The sequence below is a fragment of the Nilaparvata lugens genome, chromosome 6 (assembly GCF_014356525.2).
Source record: "Nilaparvata lugens isolate BPH chromosome 6, ASM1435652v1, whole genome shotgun sequence".
Classification (NCBI taxonomy): Eukaryota; Metazoa; Arthropoda; class Insecta; order Hemiptera; family Delphacidae; genus Nilaparvata; species Nilaparvata lugens.
Window position 1 is genome coordinate 40,946,766 of NC_052509.1, and position 20,954 is coordinate 40,967,719.

The window sequence follows — 20,954 nt, forward strand, 5'->3', positions numbered from 1 at the left end:
TATTGAATACTAATACTTGAGCATAATACTCCAGCAGCTTATTAAAAATTATTTTCATAATTAGTTGCTAATTAGTATTTTAATGATTAATTTTACAAAACAATACTCTGTTATAATACAATAGTAAAATATTGATTACTACTTAAGCATGATACTACAGCCGCTGATGAATATTGTATAGAACATTGTCTGTATTTGATTTCTAAAAATGGTTGTAAATATGTGTAACGATGAAATAAAACTGTTATTTATTTACTCAAGACTGGCACGTATTTCATATCAGAACTATAGTTTCAAGGCGAAAGGTACTGCATCCTTAGATGTGAATATAAAAGTCAATTCAGAAGAAAATTGTATACACTTATAACTAATAAATTAGTGCTCACAATTCACGCAAAGATGTTCTTCAAATAGTAAACATTTACATGCTCTATACGTAAACATGAAGGCTCTATTGTTTTAAATTTAAAATAATTTTAAAGAAGATGGATAACAAGACTTTAGAGGAATGAAAGAATTTAAACAATAGAGCATTTCATTAAGAGTTGAAAAAATGATAATGATACTATCAATATGCGCCAACAATATTCATAACGATTTATATCGTACCTTGAATTAATACAATATAAAAGCCACTTTGATAAATTATGTTTTATTGTGTGAGAGGTTGCATCAAATCCTTTGTATTTGATCTATTCAATTAATGTGGGTCATTTTTGACATTTTGTTTCATTCAAATACAAAACAGCAATAAAAATGAAATACTTTGTTGTTTGTGTTGGGAGGCAAATAAGGTAGGTACCTGCGGGACTGCTTTTGTGCACCATCGGTCCAGTGTTGGAAGGCTCAATGCCCATCAATCTGGTCGTGCCCACTATGGCTTCCATGATGCTGCCGACATCCCTATTCGCCACAGATCTCAATTCATGTTTGAAGTTTTCAACGTGTTCGGGTAAAAGGGCATACTCCCCGGAATTCAAAATCTCCATTAGTTCAAAATAGTCCAAGTCAGGGCACTGAATCAAAATGATAAAATATTGAATGATAATTATATTAAATACCAATATCAAACTAACAAAATAAAAATACTGCTCTAGATTATTGAAATAAGTATTTTTTTAAATTTTTTCGTGAAGAATTTCAAAATTCTTTACTTTCTCAACCATATATAATGAACTACGTAATGATAAATACAGATTATTTCGCATTGATATAAGTAAATTTAATAAACTGATACAATTATTATGAGTAATTGAAAACTAGTTTCATAGAGATTATAACTATTGTAATGTACAGGCATTCAATTCAAAGATTTGTAGTAGGTTGCATAAAATATAAGAAATTTCAGCACAAAGCACAATTGTTATAGTAATCAAGGGAGTTTTCACGATTGCAAAGTTCACTTTCATATTTGATTACACTAGCTTACAGAGGCAACATTCTGGAAATTGTTGTAATGTAATACTTCATTTACCTGGACCAGTTTCAAAACGAGCATACAGAAGTCGCGCCGATGTTTCGGCGGGATTACACAGATTTCTTCATTGAGTCCTGAGAATTCGGCTGGTTTGTCACGATTCGATTCGACTGAAACGATACATCATCGAACTATAGCTATTCGAGCATTTTTAGAGTGTCAAAAAAGAATACTTTTAAATCTTCTCCAAACTGGAAGATTAGTCCAGTTGAATAATCGTTTTTCAGGAAAGAGACTCGAAAGAATTTTTCAACAATTTTACAAAAATTTGGAGCCCTGAATTGGAATATGGAATCTTCTGAAACTCCAAGGGACGGCTTTGCCCCTAAAACCTCCAAGTTTCGGGTATTTTTTTTTAATTTTCAATTCTAACGTCTAGATTTTTGGGAAAAATGATTCTCTACAAAATTGGAAGCAATAAAATTTCCAAAATTCCAACACATTCTTTTAAAACTCTTCTCTAAAAAACATTTATTTGACTGGTTGAGCATTCCTCTATAATAAAAATACAGATCGTTAGTTTTATATGTCAGACAAGAGCCTCTAAAAATATACAGAGTGTTCTGAAAAAAGGTTCCGATAAGTCAGGGCGTGATTTTTATTCCATTACAAACTGCTTGTTAAATAATAACTTTTGAACAACTAATTACGACATAGCAGTCAGGTATTTTATAAATAAAAGCTATTAGCTTCTACTCACATTAGTGGAGTGCTTTTTTAATTAGTTGTCCAAAAGTGGATAAATTATTATTCCAGTTTTTTTTTCAAAACAAATACGTTTTCAAACTCAATAGCCTAATGAAATTTTTATTTCAAAATCACTGGTTAGGATCAATGATCAATAATAGCATAAAGTAAAATAAAATGTTTATTCATTCATCTTTCAAAAGGTTAGGTTTTGCTTTGAATAAGCCTACAAAGAAATCAAAACGTATTTTCACAAAATAGTTTGGAGAGCATGCTCATTTGAATTATCCCGCTGCAATCAGCTGTTTTCGTTTTGCTATAATGCCAACAATATAACAGCAAAATATTGTGAATTTCCCCCATGTTTACTACATTAAAGTCTTGGACTCAAATAAGTCAAGAACTTTATAGACCCCGGAGTTTAGAAGGTAAAATCGTTACTCAGAAAGTCGATTTAGACCCGAGCGCTTATTTCAGTCCTGGACTCTGTAAGTCCAGAACTTATAGATCCCGAGCTCGGAAACCACCCCTAAATTGCACATCTTTATTATTATTATAATTTTTTTTTTTTTGAAAGGACGGATTCAAGGATCCAAAGGTTCAAAGAAACCCACACGTCAACCGAAGCTTATTGTGTTCCCAAGTAGTATGTAAGTTAGGCAAACCAATACCTATGTCCTTTACAAGAACCAGGAGCTTTTCCCTATACTAACATTCCATTCATCACCTGGTTGCAATAATTGTCGTAATCCAGTGTGATATGCTTGGCAGTCTCTTCAGACAGATTAGTTCTCGTGAACTACGTGAGTTCCACTCCTGGCCTTCTTTGTAAGTCCTTCCGCTGAGGAAGGGGCGGCCAAGTTGCCTCTAGGGCACCCGGCCTCCCTTGACTCAGCCTCTTGACCCACATTTGTGCCTAGAGTTTCACTCATCTCTGGTCTCTTGGGTTTTTTCTTTTTGGGTCAAGACCTCACCTCTCCAAAGAAGTTTTGCCTGAATGGCCGCCCTTCTTTGAGCAGTGGTGAGGTTTGATCTCTCCACCCACAACACGTGATCTACGTGAGTTCCACTCCTGGCCTTTTTGTAGGTCCTTCCGCTGCGAGAGGGGACGCCAAACTGCCTCCAGGGCGCCCGGCCACAGTATACATACAGTATGGAAACTTGGCTAGTACCCTGGCGCAAAAATTCGCCATCTTGTTAGGAAATTCCGCATTGTAATAGTATTGATGGGAGGTTCGGATCACTTCATTGATCCGGATCAATTGATCTCGTTCACTGCCGCGAGCCAATCAGAAGACCAGGATTGGAACTTCCTAAGGTCACGTGACGTGTCTAGTATTTGTGTCATGTAAAAAGCATTGGTTAGATAGGCGTTTGATTCACAGTTTCCATTCTGTACCTATTCTGTGGCCCGGCCATCCTCGAATCAGCCTCTTGACCCACATTTGTGCCTGGAGTTTCGCCCATCACTGGTCCATTTTAGTCGCCTCCTACGACAAGCAGGGATACTGTGGATGAATTCAACACAATCAACACATTCTTCAGTACGATGATCGACTCAAAACTCCTCCAAACACAGCACAGGGTGCACATCTTAAAATAAGTCTGTAAAAGACAAACGCCATCTTTAAAAAAATAATCCTTAATTACATACAAAACGCTTAAAAAATAGACAAAATCTGTTATGCCCTATTTTTCATGCGTTTTATATGTAATTGAAGATTATTTTTCAAACGTTGCGTTTGTCTATTATAGACTTATTTTATATATTTCTCTTGGAAATTAATTTAGTTCTGTAAAAAATATTTTGTGTTTATTGTACATTAAACATAGAATATCTACTTCAAACCTTGAAGGAATTTTTTTTGGGGACAAAGTTTCGGTATTTTGTCAGATATCTAAAAATTACTGAAGCTACAGGTCTGGAAACAGTTTTATTAAATTTTTCAGTTAATTTTACATAAAGTATACTAAATTGTAGATGTTAATTAACAGCCAACAAATACCTCGTTTCAGCAGGGGAACTGAATTCAGGCGAAATCTTTCACCCTGTATAACTTGGTAACCAAGCATTTTCGGACCAATGGTTATTAAAACTTTTTTTCTTCTTTTGATGTGAGAAATCACGCCCTGACTTATGGGCACCTTTTTTTGAACACTCAGTATATTTTAAACCTGATATATTCAAGCTACAATAATATTAATCAGATACCTAACCTAAGGATTAAGCGTCACCCCTTGCCATATTTAATTATGTTTTCTGTCATGTACCCCATGTTAGAGGTTATCTATTAAATTTGATTTATCTAACATAAAAATAACATTTACATTATGAGAAAAATCCCTTATACTGGATTAAATGTCCTTTAGTACATACTTAGATTATAATACAGCATCCCATTATAGAGTCTATGGGTCGGGATGCATTCAGTCTAACATTCTAAATATACTATTATAATTTTATAAGTATGAATATAATATTATACATTATATTATATTATAAGTATAAATATGGTAAATTATCAACCGGGTACATCCGATAAGCAGTTTCACTTATTTTCTGACGTTTCGTCATTATCTCAAATGACATCTTCGGAGCGCAGGTAATCCTACACTGACTCCTGCCAGTGCTTCGAAATTCTTCCTCGTGGTCGAAGGGAGTACCTCCTCCCCTCTCCTTCCTCCACGTGTTCGGCCTGGCGCTGCTGGGTGAATGGAGTTCCCGGAGAAGTGTCTGGCTTTTGTGATGTGTTTGTTGTGTTCAGGTACTCCCTTCGACCACGAGGAAGAATTTCGAAGCACAGGCAGGAGTCAGTGTAGGATTACCTGCGCTCCGAAGATGTCATTTGAGATAATGACGAAACGTCAGAAAGTAAGTGAAACTGCTTATCGGATGTACCCGGTTGATAATTTACCATATTCATCCATCCGCGAATTTCTTAATAAGTATAAATATATTTATACAATGTACATTCCATAATCTGGGCTATTTCTACCAATTGAATGCCGCAAATAGCGCTGAAAAAATAATGTGAAGTAGGTACTTACTTATAGTGGTGAAAATAATTATTAGAGTATAAAAATAAATTTAAATAAGCAATATTAGCTGATATACAATAATTCTCGCTTCTCTCAATTTAAATGCTTATTAACATACGCTTGATACTTTTTTACTTTCCTTGCCATATTAACATAGGTAAGAAAAGTATTGCTTTCCAAAAAAAATTAAGGTAGGTACCCTAATTTCAAGTTTTCTATACGATTCAAGGTCCCCCGAGTACAAAAACATGATTTTTGGGTGTTGGTCTGTGTGTGTGTGTATGTCTGTGAACACGATAACTCCATTCCTAATTAACCGATTGACTTGAAATTTTAAACTTAAGGTCCTTATACCATGAGGATCTGACAATAAGAAATTCAATAAAATTCAATTCATGGCGGAAAAAATGGCGGATAATTACTAAAAAACCATGTTTTCACGGTTTTCTCAAAAACAACTCAGCCCCATCGACTGACATTAGTCTCATTCCTGGGAAAATTGCAGGAGCTCCGTAATATTCTTGAGAAAAATGGCGGATAATTACTAAAAAACCATGTTTTTCATGACTTTCTCAAAAATGACTTGACCGATTTTTTCAAATTCATATCCTGTATAATTATTTATCAGCTTTATTAACTGGCATGAGTCTCCTTTCTGGGAAACTAATGGGGGGTCCACCCCATCCTTGAGAAATGGACTTTGTAACCTCCTTCTTGTGCATGAGGAAGGTAGGTAGAGCAGTTCATAAAAAGAACACATAGTCGAGATATTTAATCTGTAGAACAGCTGTTTTGACGACTTTTAAAAAATATTGAATTTCACAATTTACACAAAGGAGAAAGTACTCTGAAAACAATTATATATACACATATACATGTCTGATCGTAGTTTCAAATATGTTGCTGCCAATCGTCATTATGTTATTCCCCTAAATTATTCTCCTTTAAGAATGGGGCTTATAGTTCAATGAGCAAGGAAAGTTGTGTGAGTGCACCACACCAGATTTTTGAATGTTGAAATAATGTTCATTCCCAATAATGAATTGAAAATTTTACAGCCTATAAATAGTACAGAGTTCTGACCAAAATGTATATTTCTTCTAACAATATAATACTCCTAGATCTATTGTTATACTCATATGATCTACATATGCGTGTTGAATGAGGTTTTCTTTCGATTGACGGCTTAAATGATATGCATTCATATTCAAGCGAGGTGGTGGAACTTTCTTCAGGGACTCCCACCAATCAAAGCCATACACGAATAAAATTATTTCATTTGATGAAGATGAGAATTGTATGTATAAATAGTTGGCCAAGTTTCGTTGGGTGGTCTGGGTCTGTAATTGATCATTTTTTTATGTAAGCTTCTGTACTTTTATGACGGGATCTCAATTATTATATTATAACCTGAACTAGTGAGAAGGCTAAAAATTTAGTTTTTTTTTTTATGTTGAGGATAAATAAGTAGATTTCTATTCAACCAGATCATGACTTACTTCATGCATCTCAGACTCTGTCAATTCTAATAAATTATTCCAATCCTCTCCTTGGAACATGATGACTGTATCATCAGTGAAGGCTACCATCTCTTCTCTGATGTCCAAGGAGCACAGTTTATGGGAAAATATTAAATGCAGTATAGGCTCAAGCACTGTTCACTGAGGTACTCTGTATTCAACTGTAGTTCCATTGCTGATAAATGGTACTCAATCTCAACAGTTTATGTACGATCTTGAAGATAGAATTTAAATCATTCAAGTACTTTACGTCTGATCCCATTGCTTTCCAGCTTCTTACAGAGCAATTCACGATAAACACTGTCAAACGCTTTTGCCAGATCTAAAAAGACTGATAGAATTTTCTGTTATCATCCACATTATCAGTGACAAACTTTGACAGCCTAAAAATTGCATCCTCTGTATTACTACCTACAAAAATCCATACTGATTAGATGACAACAGTTCATTATGTTCCAAGAAATGTATCATTCGTTTTCTTTTTTTTTTAATATTACTGACCAGGGAGATTGGTCTATAGTTACCAATAAACACTATGATATTACTCTTGGGCCTTACAAATACATCATAACATTTACAAAAAATCATTGTTAAAAACTCAAATTGAATATACGCATCATTGGCCGTGTTATGCAGATCTTGATTTTTTAATTATTCTATTATCAATTCTATCAATGTCTGGTGAACTGAAACTGTGGAGTGTATTGATTGTGGACAGATTTTCATGCTCATCTAATGGCATAAGAAACATTGAAATGGCTGATTGACTACCTAGTAGACGTTTAATCATTGACAATCTCAGGTACGGTAACGTTTTCTTCAATCCCCTTGTAATAGACTCTACCAAATTTCTTCCAACTGAAGCAAAAATATTGGTTGTAAACTCAAGCACCTCATCAGATCTGTCTTTCATCGATATTATGTTCCCATCTAGGCCTATATCAATTCAATCAAAAATTACAGCTTTCTCTTCTTTAGCCTAGTTTTTTATAATATCATTCGCAGCTTCATCAATTTTCTGTTTAAAGTATTCCTTTTTCAGATATTTTAATTAATACATTCATGCAATTTCCATACCGCCGGTACTGCTCAGCTAATTCGTGATTATTGTAGTTTAAGAGCAGACTGACGGGGACCTACAATAGCTTTCCTTCGCAGGCAATAAGATTTACTTACTTGTATACTTGTAGTGTTCCCACTGGAAGCCTTTACAGCCGTGGTCGTCATTCTAGTCTGTTCTCTGGTTGTCAGACGTCCTCCCAGAACTCCTTCATGGAATAATAATTCTTTCAAGTAAATGGGTCTTCAAGGATCTCCTGAAACTCACAGGATCTCTGTACCTCCGTATTTCCAAGGGAAGCTTTTTTACACCCTGCTTGCCACGTTTCTAACACTAGACAAGGCTAGTGTTGTTCTTTCCCTGTCGATGTGGATATTGTCTCTCTGTCTTGTATTGTGATGATGAATGCTGGAGTTCCTTTCAAAATATTCTGGATATTTCATATTGTAGTCGCTGACTCCAATATGTATACATCAGTTAATGTTAACACATGCAATCTCTTGAATATTGGTCTACAAGGTTCGATGTAGTGTGCACCACTTATAATTCTTAATATTCTTTTTTGTAATAAGAATACTTTTTCCGCTTCTGAGCAATTTCCCCAGAATACGATACCATAATTTAATACACTGTGGAAGCATCCATGATAAACTTTCATTAATACTTCTGCGTCCACTATTTTCTACAGACGGCGAGCAAGACAACACACTACATTGAGTCTCTTGACAACATTATTTATGTGCTCTTCCCATCGTAGGTTATCAGCAATGTACTCGTAAACATTTGACATTTTTATTCAGTTGTAGGTGCTGATCACCAATACGCAATAGTGGAATAAAGTCTCGTTTCTTAACATTATGGAACTGCAACACACACGTTTGTTTTCTTTTGGTTAAGAACCAGCTCATTTTCTGTGTACCATACACTCATCTCATTTAGATCTTTCTGCGTTTTTTTTTAATTGCTTCAGAAGCATTCTTGTCTATTAAGAGGTGACACACATCATCTGCAAACATCCAAATCTCCCCCTCTTGCACAGAAGTGGGGAGATCGTTTACAAAAAGCAGAAACAAGACTGGGCCCATATTGGAGCCTTGAGGTACTCTTATGTTAACATCCTGTTGTACTTGTGATCTAATATGTCGAATAACCTTATCATTTCCCATGTGACTTACATTGACCACTTGTTGACGGGTTTTCAAATATGTCATTATTCAATCCAAAGGTTTTCCTGTGATTCCGTATTTGATGAGTTTTAGCTTCAAAATTTCATGGTGAACACAATCAAGTGCCTTAGTCATATCATAGAATATTGTGTATACCTCATCAGTACAATCTACTTTGTCATACACTGCAGTTAACAAGGCAAAAATCGCATCAGCTGTGGTTTTTTTCTTCCTAAAACCAAATTGTCTACAGCTTATCAATCTGTGTTGCTCCAAATTCGGAATCAATCTGTCCAGATAAGCAGCTTCAAAAACTTTGGAATAGACCGATTGAACAGCTACAGGTCATTAGTTGCTTACTAGATCTTTTTCATTCTTTTTATATATTGGTATAAGCTTAGAAGTTTTGATAGCGTCTGGAAATTTACCTTCCTCAAATGTCTTATTAATTATCAATGACAGTGGTTCAGCTATAATATGCGCTGAGGCTATAACTAGTCTACATGGAATATTGTCAACTCCAGCACTTGGCTTATTGCACACTCTATCAATTATTTCTATCACTTCATCAGCACAAGTTGATCTTAAGTGAAAATAACAACCATCCCTTGTCTCACAATCATCCTCTATCATGTCATGATTGGGTAATCCATCAACAAGGCGCTTTACTTCCTCATAGAAATATTTATTAAACTCTTGTGCAATCTTAAAGGGATCACTAACCAGCTCCTCCTCTATCTTTAACTTCATGTTATCATGGATGAAAATATTCTTTGTCAAGCTGTGAACAATTCTCCATGACTCCTTACTGACATTTCTTGCCTTTATTATTTTATTTCTACAAAACACCCTCCTGTTACCAGAAATCAACTGCGAGTGCTGTCTCTTTGCACTTGCATACTCCAACTTTGCTCTTTCATCATTAAATTGCCTAGTCCTCCAGTATAATTGTTTCAATTTATCTCTTGACAATATAATGTCATTGTCAATCCAACTCAATTCAGATTTGTTATTAATCTTATGGATCTTTTTTGGGAAACATATTTCTTTAATATTTTAATCATTCAAAACAGTATCTATAATTGTCATAAAATTTATTGAACAATTCGTCACAACACTTTTCCATGTCCATCCATTTTATCATGCCAAGCCTTCCAAAAAATTCGTCCTTACCTAGTTTTGTAATTCTATTCTTTTCTATTTTTAAGCCTGACTTCATATCAACATGCATATCTATCTCATGCAAATTTTTTAACAGCCTTCCTAGACAAATTCAGGAAACACGGGACTCTTGGTTCTGTACCACGTTGAAAAATAAACTCCTGGAAAAGCCACTCTACTCACTGCAGGATTTTTACAGTGAACCTATTTTTGGGAGTCAAGCACCTCCACAGCGTGAATGACCATGTTAGGTAATTTTATTGAGATTTCCGACACTGCCTATCTGGAAACCCCAGGCATTGGCAACGACCTCAAGTATCAAGTAGCCTAAGTAAGTTTCCTTCTTTTATTAAGCTGATATGCCCCTAACCTAACCTGACCTTATGACCAAGAACATTCTGATGGTATAAGAATAAGCAAATCTGATTGAAATCGCCATGGAAAGCAGAATAAATCAATCTATGGCTTGAAATGACTTCAGTTTTCAAGTTTTTACATTATCGATGGCGACATAAAACTCAATACACGCAACTGTCAGATGGCAGCGATCCAGTGACCACTTTTAGTAAAATTTCAAATTTTCAATCATAAATTCATTCACACCGTAACATGCCTTTTCATACAGTATATTACTGACGGTTCTCTTGAAGGCAGCATTATCCAACTGCTTTACACTAGAAGGCTGCTTGTTAAATAATTTCAGGGCATAAATCCTATAACTGGCCTGCGATAGGTGGAGGCGTCTCCTGGGTGTCTTAGTGTTGTGGTAGTGAATATGAATATCACTACGGGCAGCCAAAGTATGCCAGTTATTAAAAAATTCCATAGTCAATTTCAACTTAACTTAAATATTGAAAAGCAGTTTGCTTGCCAAGTGATTAGCCTTGACAAAGAAAGTATGGTAATCGAGTACAAATGCAAAGCTTTTTGGCAATGAAACGGGATATTATTTCAATTCTCACTGCAGTACTGTAGACAGTACTACAGTTCTACAGTACAGTACTAGTATAATAGACCATTATTTTAATCTATTTCTGTACAATGCTCGAAAACTTTTTACAACTTATTTTTTGATTAGTTACGCTATGACTATGACTACCTATGACTGAGACTAAAAACAACAGGTAGTTCAATAATACATGAATTCTTCGTCGATGACCGGGATAACCGGATAGACTGTGCCAGTGAGTTTATGGGGTCTTAACTCAAACTCTGGAATGGCGGCAGTTTGTGTTAGATTAGGCTATAAGGGTTTATCCACTAGTTCTGCCAATACGTATAATGACCGTTGTATTAGACGTTCCTTTAATATTTAATACTATAAATAAAGCTTGTCAATATTCTATTGTTTAAATGGACGATTAAAAAATACAAATTGTTAACTAACATCAACTAACCTTATCTTATCCTTACCTTTGATTTTCCACAGACAATATTCTTGGATAAAAATGGCAACAGCTGTTTTATGAGGTGTGATATGTTCTTTGAGTGATTGATCAGAAGACAGAATTCCACTGCAATGCAGCAAATCTTTTGCAGCCATTATAGGAGTTTAGCATGTAGGTTAGCGAGTTTGTTCAAAAAAAAATAATGTACCTAAAGAATTTTTTGAATGTAGGAAAAAGTAATGTCATTTCAAGAGCACTTTGAAACTGGATAATTTCTGCTGCTACAGTAAATTAAAATAATAAACATTAAAATCATCACTATAACCAAGATAAACATTACTTTTCTATTTTACCGGTCTCCACTTTCAATTTTCAACTTGTCGTTTCGTCATGGTTGCCATGACCACATTGATATTCAACTTTTACATTGATTATTTGAGAAATGAATAAGGTGATTTTGAATAACATAATTTTGAAAAACGATCAAACCACATTAATTATATCATGGATTTGAATATTCATTGATAAAAATTTGCTTTAAGTGAAGTTATTATTCTATGAATCTTGTCTTGAAATATATTTGAAAAGAAATGGGACGAAAACATTGAACGATGTATGACTCAACAGCAACAAGCTGAAACTATTTTTTCAACTAAGTTTGTCACAAGGCTATCTGTACCTGACAACTCTGTTAAGCCACAGAGAAGAGCCACAGCCATATCCCTTCTTCTTTGTGTTACAGTACAGTATGCTCTAATGAGAATCTTATGTTTATTTGTTCTACAATCAGCTGTTTACCGGCTTGATTACAATGGATGTAAAACAGCTGGAATTGAATGACTATAACAAAATAGTTATTGTAAGTAGATTTTCATCTATTCTGAATACTGTGGTCTGTTATATAGTCAATTCTTTAGCAGCTAACGCACTCCCGTCAGCAGCTTCTCTAAGTCTCAGAAACAGAGTAACGGCCAGCAACAGTCACAGTTATCACAATAGTTATTCAACAGTATTCTTTGAGTATCTATAGTGAGGTCCACGTTATAATGGTAGTGTTTGATTTGCAATGATATTGCTATCCTTGTCTATCGTTTAACAAATTAATTAGGTTTCAAAGATGAAAGGATAGGTTAGGGGGTTAGGATGTGATTTTCCAATGTATTTTATTCATTTCATTATTCTAGTAATTTATATTGCAGTTTTCGTCATATTCGGGTCATTCGAGCCATTTTGCATTGGTTCTGTGTCATTTTTATTTTCAATACCTCAATTGGCCTTCGGTGGGTATGATTGAAAGACACTTCTGCTCTACCTTTCTTCTAAGCAAGTTGCCTGGTCAAGGCTTCTTTTTTCATTTCTTCAAATATGTAGCAATTTGATCTTTTCACCCAAATTTAATGTTTTAAAGTGTTTTCCAAGTTCTTCTTGTCATTCTGTGCAAATAAGTTTCTCTGTGGGATTTTTTCTGTTCAAAATATATTCATCGTTCAAAGGCTAACCTATTAGTGCTACATTACCTTGTGTTCAACTTTAAAAATGCAGAACTAATTTTCCACACACTATCTCTAACAACTCTATCTTCAAAATTCAAATGTTTCCTGCCATCATAAATCATTATGAACACTAAACAATTGTGTTTGTGAGTATTTAAATGTAAGTTCAATTTTTTCTCTCTTAGCACTTAGTCTGATTGGTTCAGTTACAAGTCACAGTGACTTGTAGGCCACAATACTATCTCTCTGCATCAGGACACCTTGTCCGCCGCACTCAGCATCAGGATTGAAGATCCGCTGCTCTACTATTTCCAAGATTTTAGATCTTGTGGGTGTTTACTAACCCAGTTCAATTCTCAACCAATCAGAAAAGTAGCCTTGCTGCCAACCTCAAGTTTCATAAACTCTATTCTTGCCCGTGTGCAATTTCTGTGTGCATCCAGTGATCTGGCTTATCAAATGTGCTCAGAACTTTCTGTTTCAAATTGTTTTCAACTGTATCAAATCAATTCAAATTATTTTCGCCGTCATGATGGACATTTCCAGTTTGTGCTAACTGCAACCACTACCTCACATTTTGCATATGTTCTGAACTCTGGCACCGTGCCATTCCAACTTACTATTACAAATTTTGTGTGTTGGTCAACCCTGGTTCCTGTGTATCCACTCTGAGGTCATTCATCGGTCTTTGGTGTCCTTCCCATTGGTCTCCCCTTCTCTCACTGATTGCATCCAAGGTGCCCTGCTGCCTGTCCAGGTCCGAGTCACTGATGTGTGTCTCACACGCCCTCCCAGGAACAAGTTAGATGGCCTGACTTGCTATGATTGCTTATCAGATGAGTTTTTGTCACTTTCAATATTTTTAGATTTATTCTTTGGTCCATTTTTCACAGAGGTATTTCTAATATTCATATTTAAATTCTGTTTCTTAATTGCTACTTATTTGCTACATTGAAACTTCTACTTACCTTTTTTATGAGTCTCTTTCTCCTTTTACCACAACATTGGAAGTCTGTTGTGCAACAATTTTGCCACTTCAAGTATTTGAAGTCACATCCAGTAATTCTGTATATGTATAATTCTAGGAACTTTCAACGTTTTCACATCAATTATCAATCATTTTAAATCAGACAGTATAGCTGTCTTTGCTCTGTTCTACACATTATCCAAGTTGCTTCTGGTGTACTCTCACGTCATACTAAGTATTGTTATGATTTGTTGTGACTTTATGAATTTATTGATGATCCATGGTTGATTCTAATCATCAATACTGTGTAATATTTCTACCCTTTTTTGTCACTCATTTTTTCAGGAACAATAATTTTAAGAATCAGTGAAAGATTTTAAGAATCAGACAATTGCTTACCTATTGAATTATTGACTTCATAAATATGTTAATTCAGGACTATTAAATTTCTCAATTCAGTTATTGGTAGAAACCAAACTATTCAAGTTACATTAATCTATATTATTTAAATTATATGTTAATTTACATTGAAAACTTATCCATAATCAATTTTGTACTCTTAAATTTTTTATATTCAGATTTTCACAAATGTTTTGTAATATCCATTGACTTATTGACATTTTTGAACTTTTCTGCAAGTATTTGTATTATTGTATCAGCCCCTTTTATATCTCCATCATCAATAAACATTTTGTCATTTGTGAATTATTCTAGGCCTATGTCAAAAAGGCAAAATAATATCAGTCATTATTTCTGTACAACTTTGTCTTTATTTAGAAAAATCATTATCACAGGTATCAACTTAGAACTATTAAATTTTTCAGGCTTACAATTACAATTCTTTTCTAACATTCTACCTTCCAGAGATAATTACAATTTGTATAACAGTTGTAATTTCAATTTGGCACTCTGTTGGGTCTGTGGTGCAAGAACTAGACAAGTGTTAGTTCTTTTATCAAATTCTGTTTCTCACACCATACAGTCCACTCAAGTTAGGTTGGCTTTACAACCCAACCTGCCACGAGACTCATCAGATAATATCAAAAATAGAATGACGATTGGCTCCAGTTACAGTACTCGGTAGCCATCATCACAAAGAACGTTACATTCAAAGAGCTGACTGAATGGAACGGGAAAAAACCGTTACTAACGCATGCGCGATACGGTGCTGACTGAGACCAAGTAGAGTGGTTTGTCTCACGTCTATTCAACAAAAATCCCAATTTGTCGTAGTCACACTTTATTTTATTGAAAAGATAGTGATAAATCAGCTGAGCCACAGCTGAGTGCATTATTTACTGTCAAGGTGTCAACTGTCGTTCTGAGCTGAGATTACTTAAGTAAAAATACCGGTCAAAGTTCAATAAAATTTGAATAACTCACTGAAAAAAGTATTCTGCAATAAAATAATATAGATAATACAGTTTGTTTTAAATTGAATATAGGCTATAAAAGTACTTGACTGATCAATATTAATTTAATTTCCATGATAAACGTTTCCTATAAATTTTAAAGTTTCAAGTGTATGGCATCATGATCATGGCAATCAATACTAGAACTTTAATTAATTCATTGCTCTAAGGTGTTGGTGTTTCTTTCACATTTAGCCTAATTTAGTCGCAAAATGTTTTTCATTAACAATGTTTTTGTATTTTTAAGTTTTGTTTCGATGTCAACTTCAATGAAAAGTAAGTAAATTCAGTCTGCAAAAATATACTTAAACATTTATTCATTTAATGCATGCAAAGACAACCTTTTTTCAAGCTATTAACTCAATAAATTTTAGGTACCGTAATTCAAAAATGAATTAATGCCTTCCTTAAAATATTCTAAAGCTATTCATTGTTTTTTTTTTAATTCTAAAAAAACCAAAAATGCATATAATTGAAGTACCCACTACCTGTTGATCTTGTTGACGTTTATGTTGATTAAAAGCACCGACTCAAAAAAAAAAATATTGTCTTATTTTTTCTGAATAATAAATTCTTGCTTTCAAATACCCTAAATTTTTATCTGTTTAAGAAGCAAAAACACAGAAACAGTATAAAACAATTCCGGTTTTTTGGGAAATTTTCATACACTGGCAAACTATACCCTGATATTATAGTTTGTATATGGGCGCTCATACTTGAAGGCAAGGGTGGCCGTGGTCTTGGTAAAACAAAATGCTTAAATTATCGTATACAAAACAATACTGTAGACCTGTTAAAGCCTGTATACATAAAATTCATTGTGAAAGCCTGTGAAAAATCATTTTTTATAAACATTTTCGTTTTTATGTGCGCGACATAATGAACGTAGATTCAAGATTTATCTATTGTCAGAACACTTTAACAAAAATGCAAGACATAGTGAAAAATTCAATAAAAAATTCTAAAATATAACAGTAAACGTTAATAGTCATCATAGTCACATCGTAATATATACAAAAAATTAGACAAAGATCAGCAAATTCTATATATAATATAACAAACATTTTTAAAACAGAAATATCACAGTTAAGAAAATACAAAGACATCATCACAAATCCTCAATCATATGGACAGCAGTCAATTAGAATCTTTTTAACCAAACCTTAAAACTATTAATATTACATTCTTCAATATGAGCAGACAGTTAAATAATCTCTTCCCAAATTCAACAAAACTTTTCAATGTTAAATGGTAATTGCACTGTGATAATCTAAGTGCTTCTGCTTGTCTTGTAAAATTATTGTGAATATTACAATTTATGGGTAAGATGGATATATTTTTCTGATATAAGACATTCAAACACATACAAAGCATAACATTCATAATATTTAGTTTTTTAAACAGAGGTCGACAATGTGCTCCACTATCTACTTTACAAATGATCCTTATGGGCCTTTTTTGTATTTTTTGTTATTGCTTCTAAAAGAACAGCTACATAAATTTCAAGTGAGAGGCCAGGCTTATGATTATTTTACTAGAAGACTTGATGATATAGACCTGCCACAATTGCGATTGGCCAGATCACACAACAATTTTCCAATTCGCACCCTGAAAATATTCAACAGGCTCCCATTGTAAATTGGAAGATAAAAAAATTAAAAATGTGCTTCGAGATAAACTCCTCAAACTTCCACTCTATTCCTTGAGTGAAGAGGAGATCAGTCGTTTTATTTGTCTCTTTGACACGCCATCTCGATAGTTTGTGTAAATTTTATGAACGTATGTGTTTTTAATTTCTTTTGACGAAATCTATCCAGTGTAAAAACTGGTCATGGATGGAAAGAAAATTGAATTGAATTGTACCACAAAAAGTTTTTTCATATTGGTATCTCTCCCCCATTCCAAAATACCATACAACAGGTGTGATTGAATGTAAGCATGATATACAGCTACCAACACATCAATGCTAACAATATTTCTTAATCTTTATAACATAAAAATGCCTCTAGATATTTTCTTACCCAATAAAAAATTATGATTTTCCCACTTCACATTACTCTGCAATGTGATGCCAAGAAATTTGACATAACTAATATCTTACAACCAAAGTCAAAATCTAACAACTGGGTCTTATCCTATTATATTAAGCGAGCAATTTCTGTATATATTTTGATATCTGGTTATTTATGTTCGGTAACGGATCTCGAAAACGGCTCTAACGATTTTCACGAAATTTGGAACATAGTAGGTTTATGATATAAAAATTCGATTGCACTAGGTCTCATCCTTGGGAAAACTCGCTGAACGATATTAAAAGGATAATTCTTCCTTGGCTGAAACAGCTGTGGATAGTAAAAAAGTGAGTATGTGAAAAATCAAAATATCGCATCCCCGAAATTCATAACATATAGCCAGCTGTGAAATATAAACACCATCATTTTAGATAATTGTGTTTTGTTTATCAATAAGTAAAAATAACGAGCGAAGCTCGGTGCCCCGATATTCTTCATAGAGACAAAGAAAGTTTGTAGCTGTCCAGTCTTCAATAGTCTCATTAATCTGCCGCAATACATTCAAATTGGTAAAAATCTTTTCACACTTAATCTGGACTGCCAGATCATCAGCAAACATAAAAAGCCTTAATATCTCCATTACTTACAGTAGCTGGATACCGGTAGTCATTAGTATAAATAATGAAGAGTATAGGTCCAAGTGTGGAACCCTGGGGTACACCTGTCTGAACCTTAAAAAAAGTACGCTACATATTAGGCTGTAAATTGTCAGTGTTTGAAAACGTTCATATTGCATAATACTACTACTATGGGAGTGATCAGATTGAATGCGTATATGTGCAAGTGCACGTCAATCATTGGCCAGTCGCGCAGGTAGTAGCCTACTGCCTGAAAAACGCTCAGCAAATTAGTAGAGTGACCTATCATTTAGTTTCTGCTTAACCGTACTTAGCAGTTTCTCACGTAGTAAATGTTCCAATTCACTGGGCGACTTGTTAAATATCCGAATGGCTGCTGATGGATAGCTATTAAAGTGCTGCTCAACCTAGTCCTACGGGAGGTCTCAAGGTCAGCTGCTCGGCTGAGTATTGTCATTGTGGCTGTTATGTGGATTACTCCTCTTTTTGCCCAGGCTTCCTGGTTGTCCATCAAGTGTGTGAGAGTTCACAACACTTACTGGCTATTCGAGATCATCATATCCCTGAAAAGTGCTTTACACTGGTCCCTACTTGCAGCAAGTGTAATAGTTCAGATTCAGAGTGCTCTTTTTGGAGGTGATAAGGGGTACGGACTTGTTCATCCCCTTACCATCTTAAACAGAGCTGCGGGGTCAAAAATTGTGTTCCAAACCTTTCCCTCTACACCTTCTTTTGAGCATTCGTTGTCTGGACTATTGTGTAAATGTAGGGTCTTTCAGTAAAACTGGATTCTTCAAGAATAATTTATTTTTTCAATTCAATGGTCTTGAATGTGAAGTAAAAAGGTTGTTATGTACTGTTTAATATTTATATTTTCAATACTAGGCTACTTATAAATCACAAATGAAAGGCAGAAGTTTCTTGGTTTCTGATTCTACTCAGCTGAACAGAAAGTCATGGGAAAACAGTTCTTTACATTCAAGGCATTAATTAAAAATGTCTTTTGATTCATGTTTGTATTAAGAAATAATATTTGAGGTCTATTCAAATTATTTTCAACTTTATTTTTTTATTTCTTAAACTAATCTATTATGATGCATTATTTTTTCAAATGGTAGAGTGTGTCAGAGAATTGAACATGGTAAACATCCATATTTGTAAATCCTTCTAGCCAATTATTTTCATACAATTCTATATCTAAACTGAACAAATTCTTGAACTAAATAAAATTTGAACGACAAGGCCAGCAAAACTTAGTTTGAGCAACTGTTTTTCAACACCAATCCCTGATTCTTTCAGACTTTGAAGATACTCTGGGACACATTAACACCAAGTCGAATGCTGAAACACAACAGAAAGCTGTTGAAGATTTGATCAAGAGACTTCTACCTGGCGCAGCATATCTGTTCAAAGTTAACATTGATCCGCATTTATCAGATCAGATTGGAAAAGATAAATTCACGGTAAGCTTTCAAAAATATATAACTAAGGGCTAGAAGAAATAATATAATAATGTTCACTGTTATCGTGTTTACTGACGAAAAGTAGAATGGGAAATCATAATCAATAATAGCAGAATGCAGGATGAAATTAAGAATGTCTGAAGCCCAGTAAACAATAATATAAAACGTAACGCAGGAAAAAGAGTGATTTTGAAGTGATGAAATTTTCACGATTAAGTTCAAAAACTAGTAAATTATTAATATAATGGAATTACATGTACTTAGTTTTGCATTGACAATCAGCATTGTCAAGTGCTTTCAAATGAAAATTACAATTTCAAATGATTCAACAATGTTAGAAATTATTTTTATTAATTGGCTTTTTTTATACAATTTCAAGCTGAATGCATTTTATCAGCTTGTATTTTTGTTATCCACTTTGCTTTCTTGCAGGTTTGCAAAGTAGCAAATGATATACACGTAACAATAAGTGCTACAACTGGGGTAGCAGCAGCCTGGGGTTTCCATCATTACTTGAAGTACTACTGTCACTGTCATGTGTCTTGGGACGCTGATCAGCTCAAACTCCCACATCTGCTACCGGAAGCCAATTTCACAGAGATGGCTAATGATCGGTGAGTGTATCGAAAGTATTATATTTATTTTTCACTGTTAGAATAGAGTACGCGATATAGGAATACAGTAGTAAGTTTGTTACCATGTTGAAGAGTGAGGACAGAATTTTGAACTGTTAGAACTCTGTGGAACTACTTGAATTATTAGTACTTGAAAAATGGATGTGTTAGAACGGCATGTTAGAAATGGATGCTTTAGAATGAGATAGAGACTCTAGGGCCATATAAATTCAATTAACATAACTACATGGACGACTGGTTTGAAGGTTGAAGTAACAACGTCTCATGGCGTGTCTCATCCCATGAGAAATCTTCTTGTGTATGCTTTCTCTATGCTGGTAGCCTATATGTGATAAATGCACACATACGCAGTATTCTGGCGTATGGGCAGGACATCCATTCAGTTTTTGTCCTATACATACTAGCACTTATCCTACACATCTAGCATCTCTGCGTTCACTTATCCTACACAATCATCTAGCATCTCTGCGTTCACTTATCCTACACATCTAGCATCTCTGCGTTCACTTATCCTACACATCTAGCATCTCTGCGTTCACTTATCCTACACATCTAGCATCTCTGCGTTCACTTATCCTTCACATCCAGCATCTCTACTCTCACAAGGAGCAATTGCTCCTTGAGAGGAGAAGTGCACACTTATGTTGCTCGTGCCTCGAGGAAAGGTGATCTTAGAATCGATGTAGTTTTTCGTGGAGTAAGTTAACACTTGATAGTAACTATTGAAATTGCGACTTGTGTTACACTAGTGAATATTAAAATTTGCTCATTTTTTTATACATGGCATGCATTCCACTTTTGATTAGAAGGAGTAAAGGCTTTCATCGGGAGTTATA

The 20,954-nt window shown here is 34.4% G+C and overlaps 2 protein-coding genes across 6 annotated transcripts in view; one reads left to right on the top strand and one right to left on the bottom strand.

Moving 5' to 3' along the window:
* Positions 1-12,236, bottom strand: part of LOC111059345 (anaphase-promoting complex subunit 5) — a 48,018-nt gene extending 35,782 nt beyond the window's left edge. Inside the window, exons 1-3 of one of the 2 annotated variants that reach the window (XM_039430802.1) lie at positions 11,524-12,236; positions 1,475-1,587; positions 803-1,016 (exon numbers count right to left, since the gene is read on the bottom strand). In XM_039430802.1, the coding sequence (XP_039286736.1) occupies positions 803-1,016; positions 1,475-1,587; positions 11,524-11,653 (457 nt within the window). In that variant the 5' untranslated portion in view covers positions 11,654-12,236. Of the gene's footprint in view, positions 1-802; positions 1,017-1,474; positions 1,588-3,563; positions 3,620-11,523 lie in introns of those variants that run through there. The other variant, XM_039430803.1, reaches the window with a different exon arrangement.
* A 3,026-nt stretch (positions 12,237-15,262) lies between these two features.
* LOC111059344 (alpha-N-acetylglucosaminidase) overlaps positions 15,263-20,954 on the top strand; it is a 77,985-nt gene continuing 72,293 nt past the window's right edge. For 2 of the 4 annotated variants that reach the window (XM_039430807.1, XM_039430806.1), the window contains exons 1-3: positions 15,263-15,646; positions 19,320-19,483; positions 19,916-20,097. In XM_039430807.1, the coding sequence (XP_039286741.1) occupies positions 15,583-15,646; positions 19,320-19,483; positions 19,916-20,097 (410 nt within the window). In that variant the 5' untranslated portion in view covers positions 15,263-15,582. The remainder of the gene's footprint in view (positions 15,647-19,319; positions 19,484-19,915; positions 20,098-20,954) is intronic. The other 2 variants (XM_039430805.1, XM_039430804.1) reach the window with 1 other exon arrangement.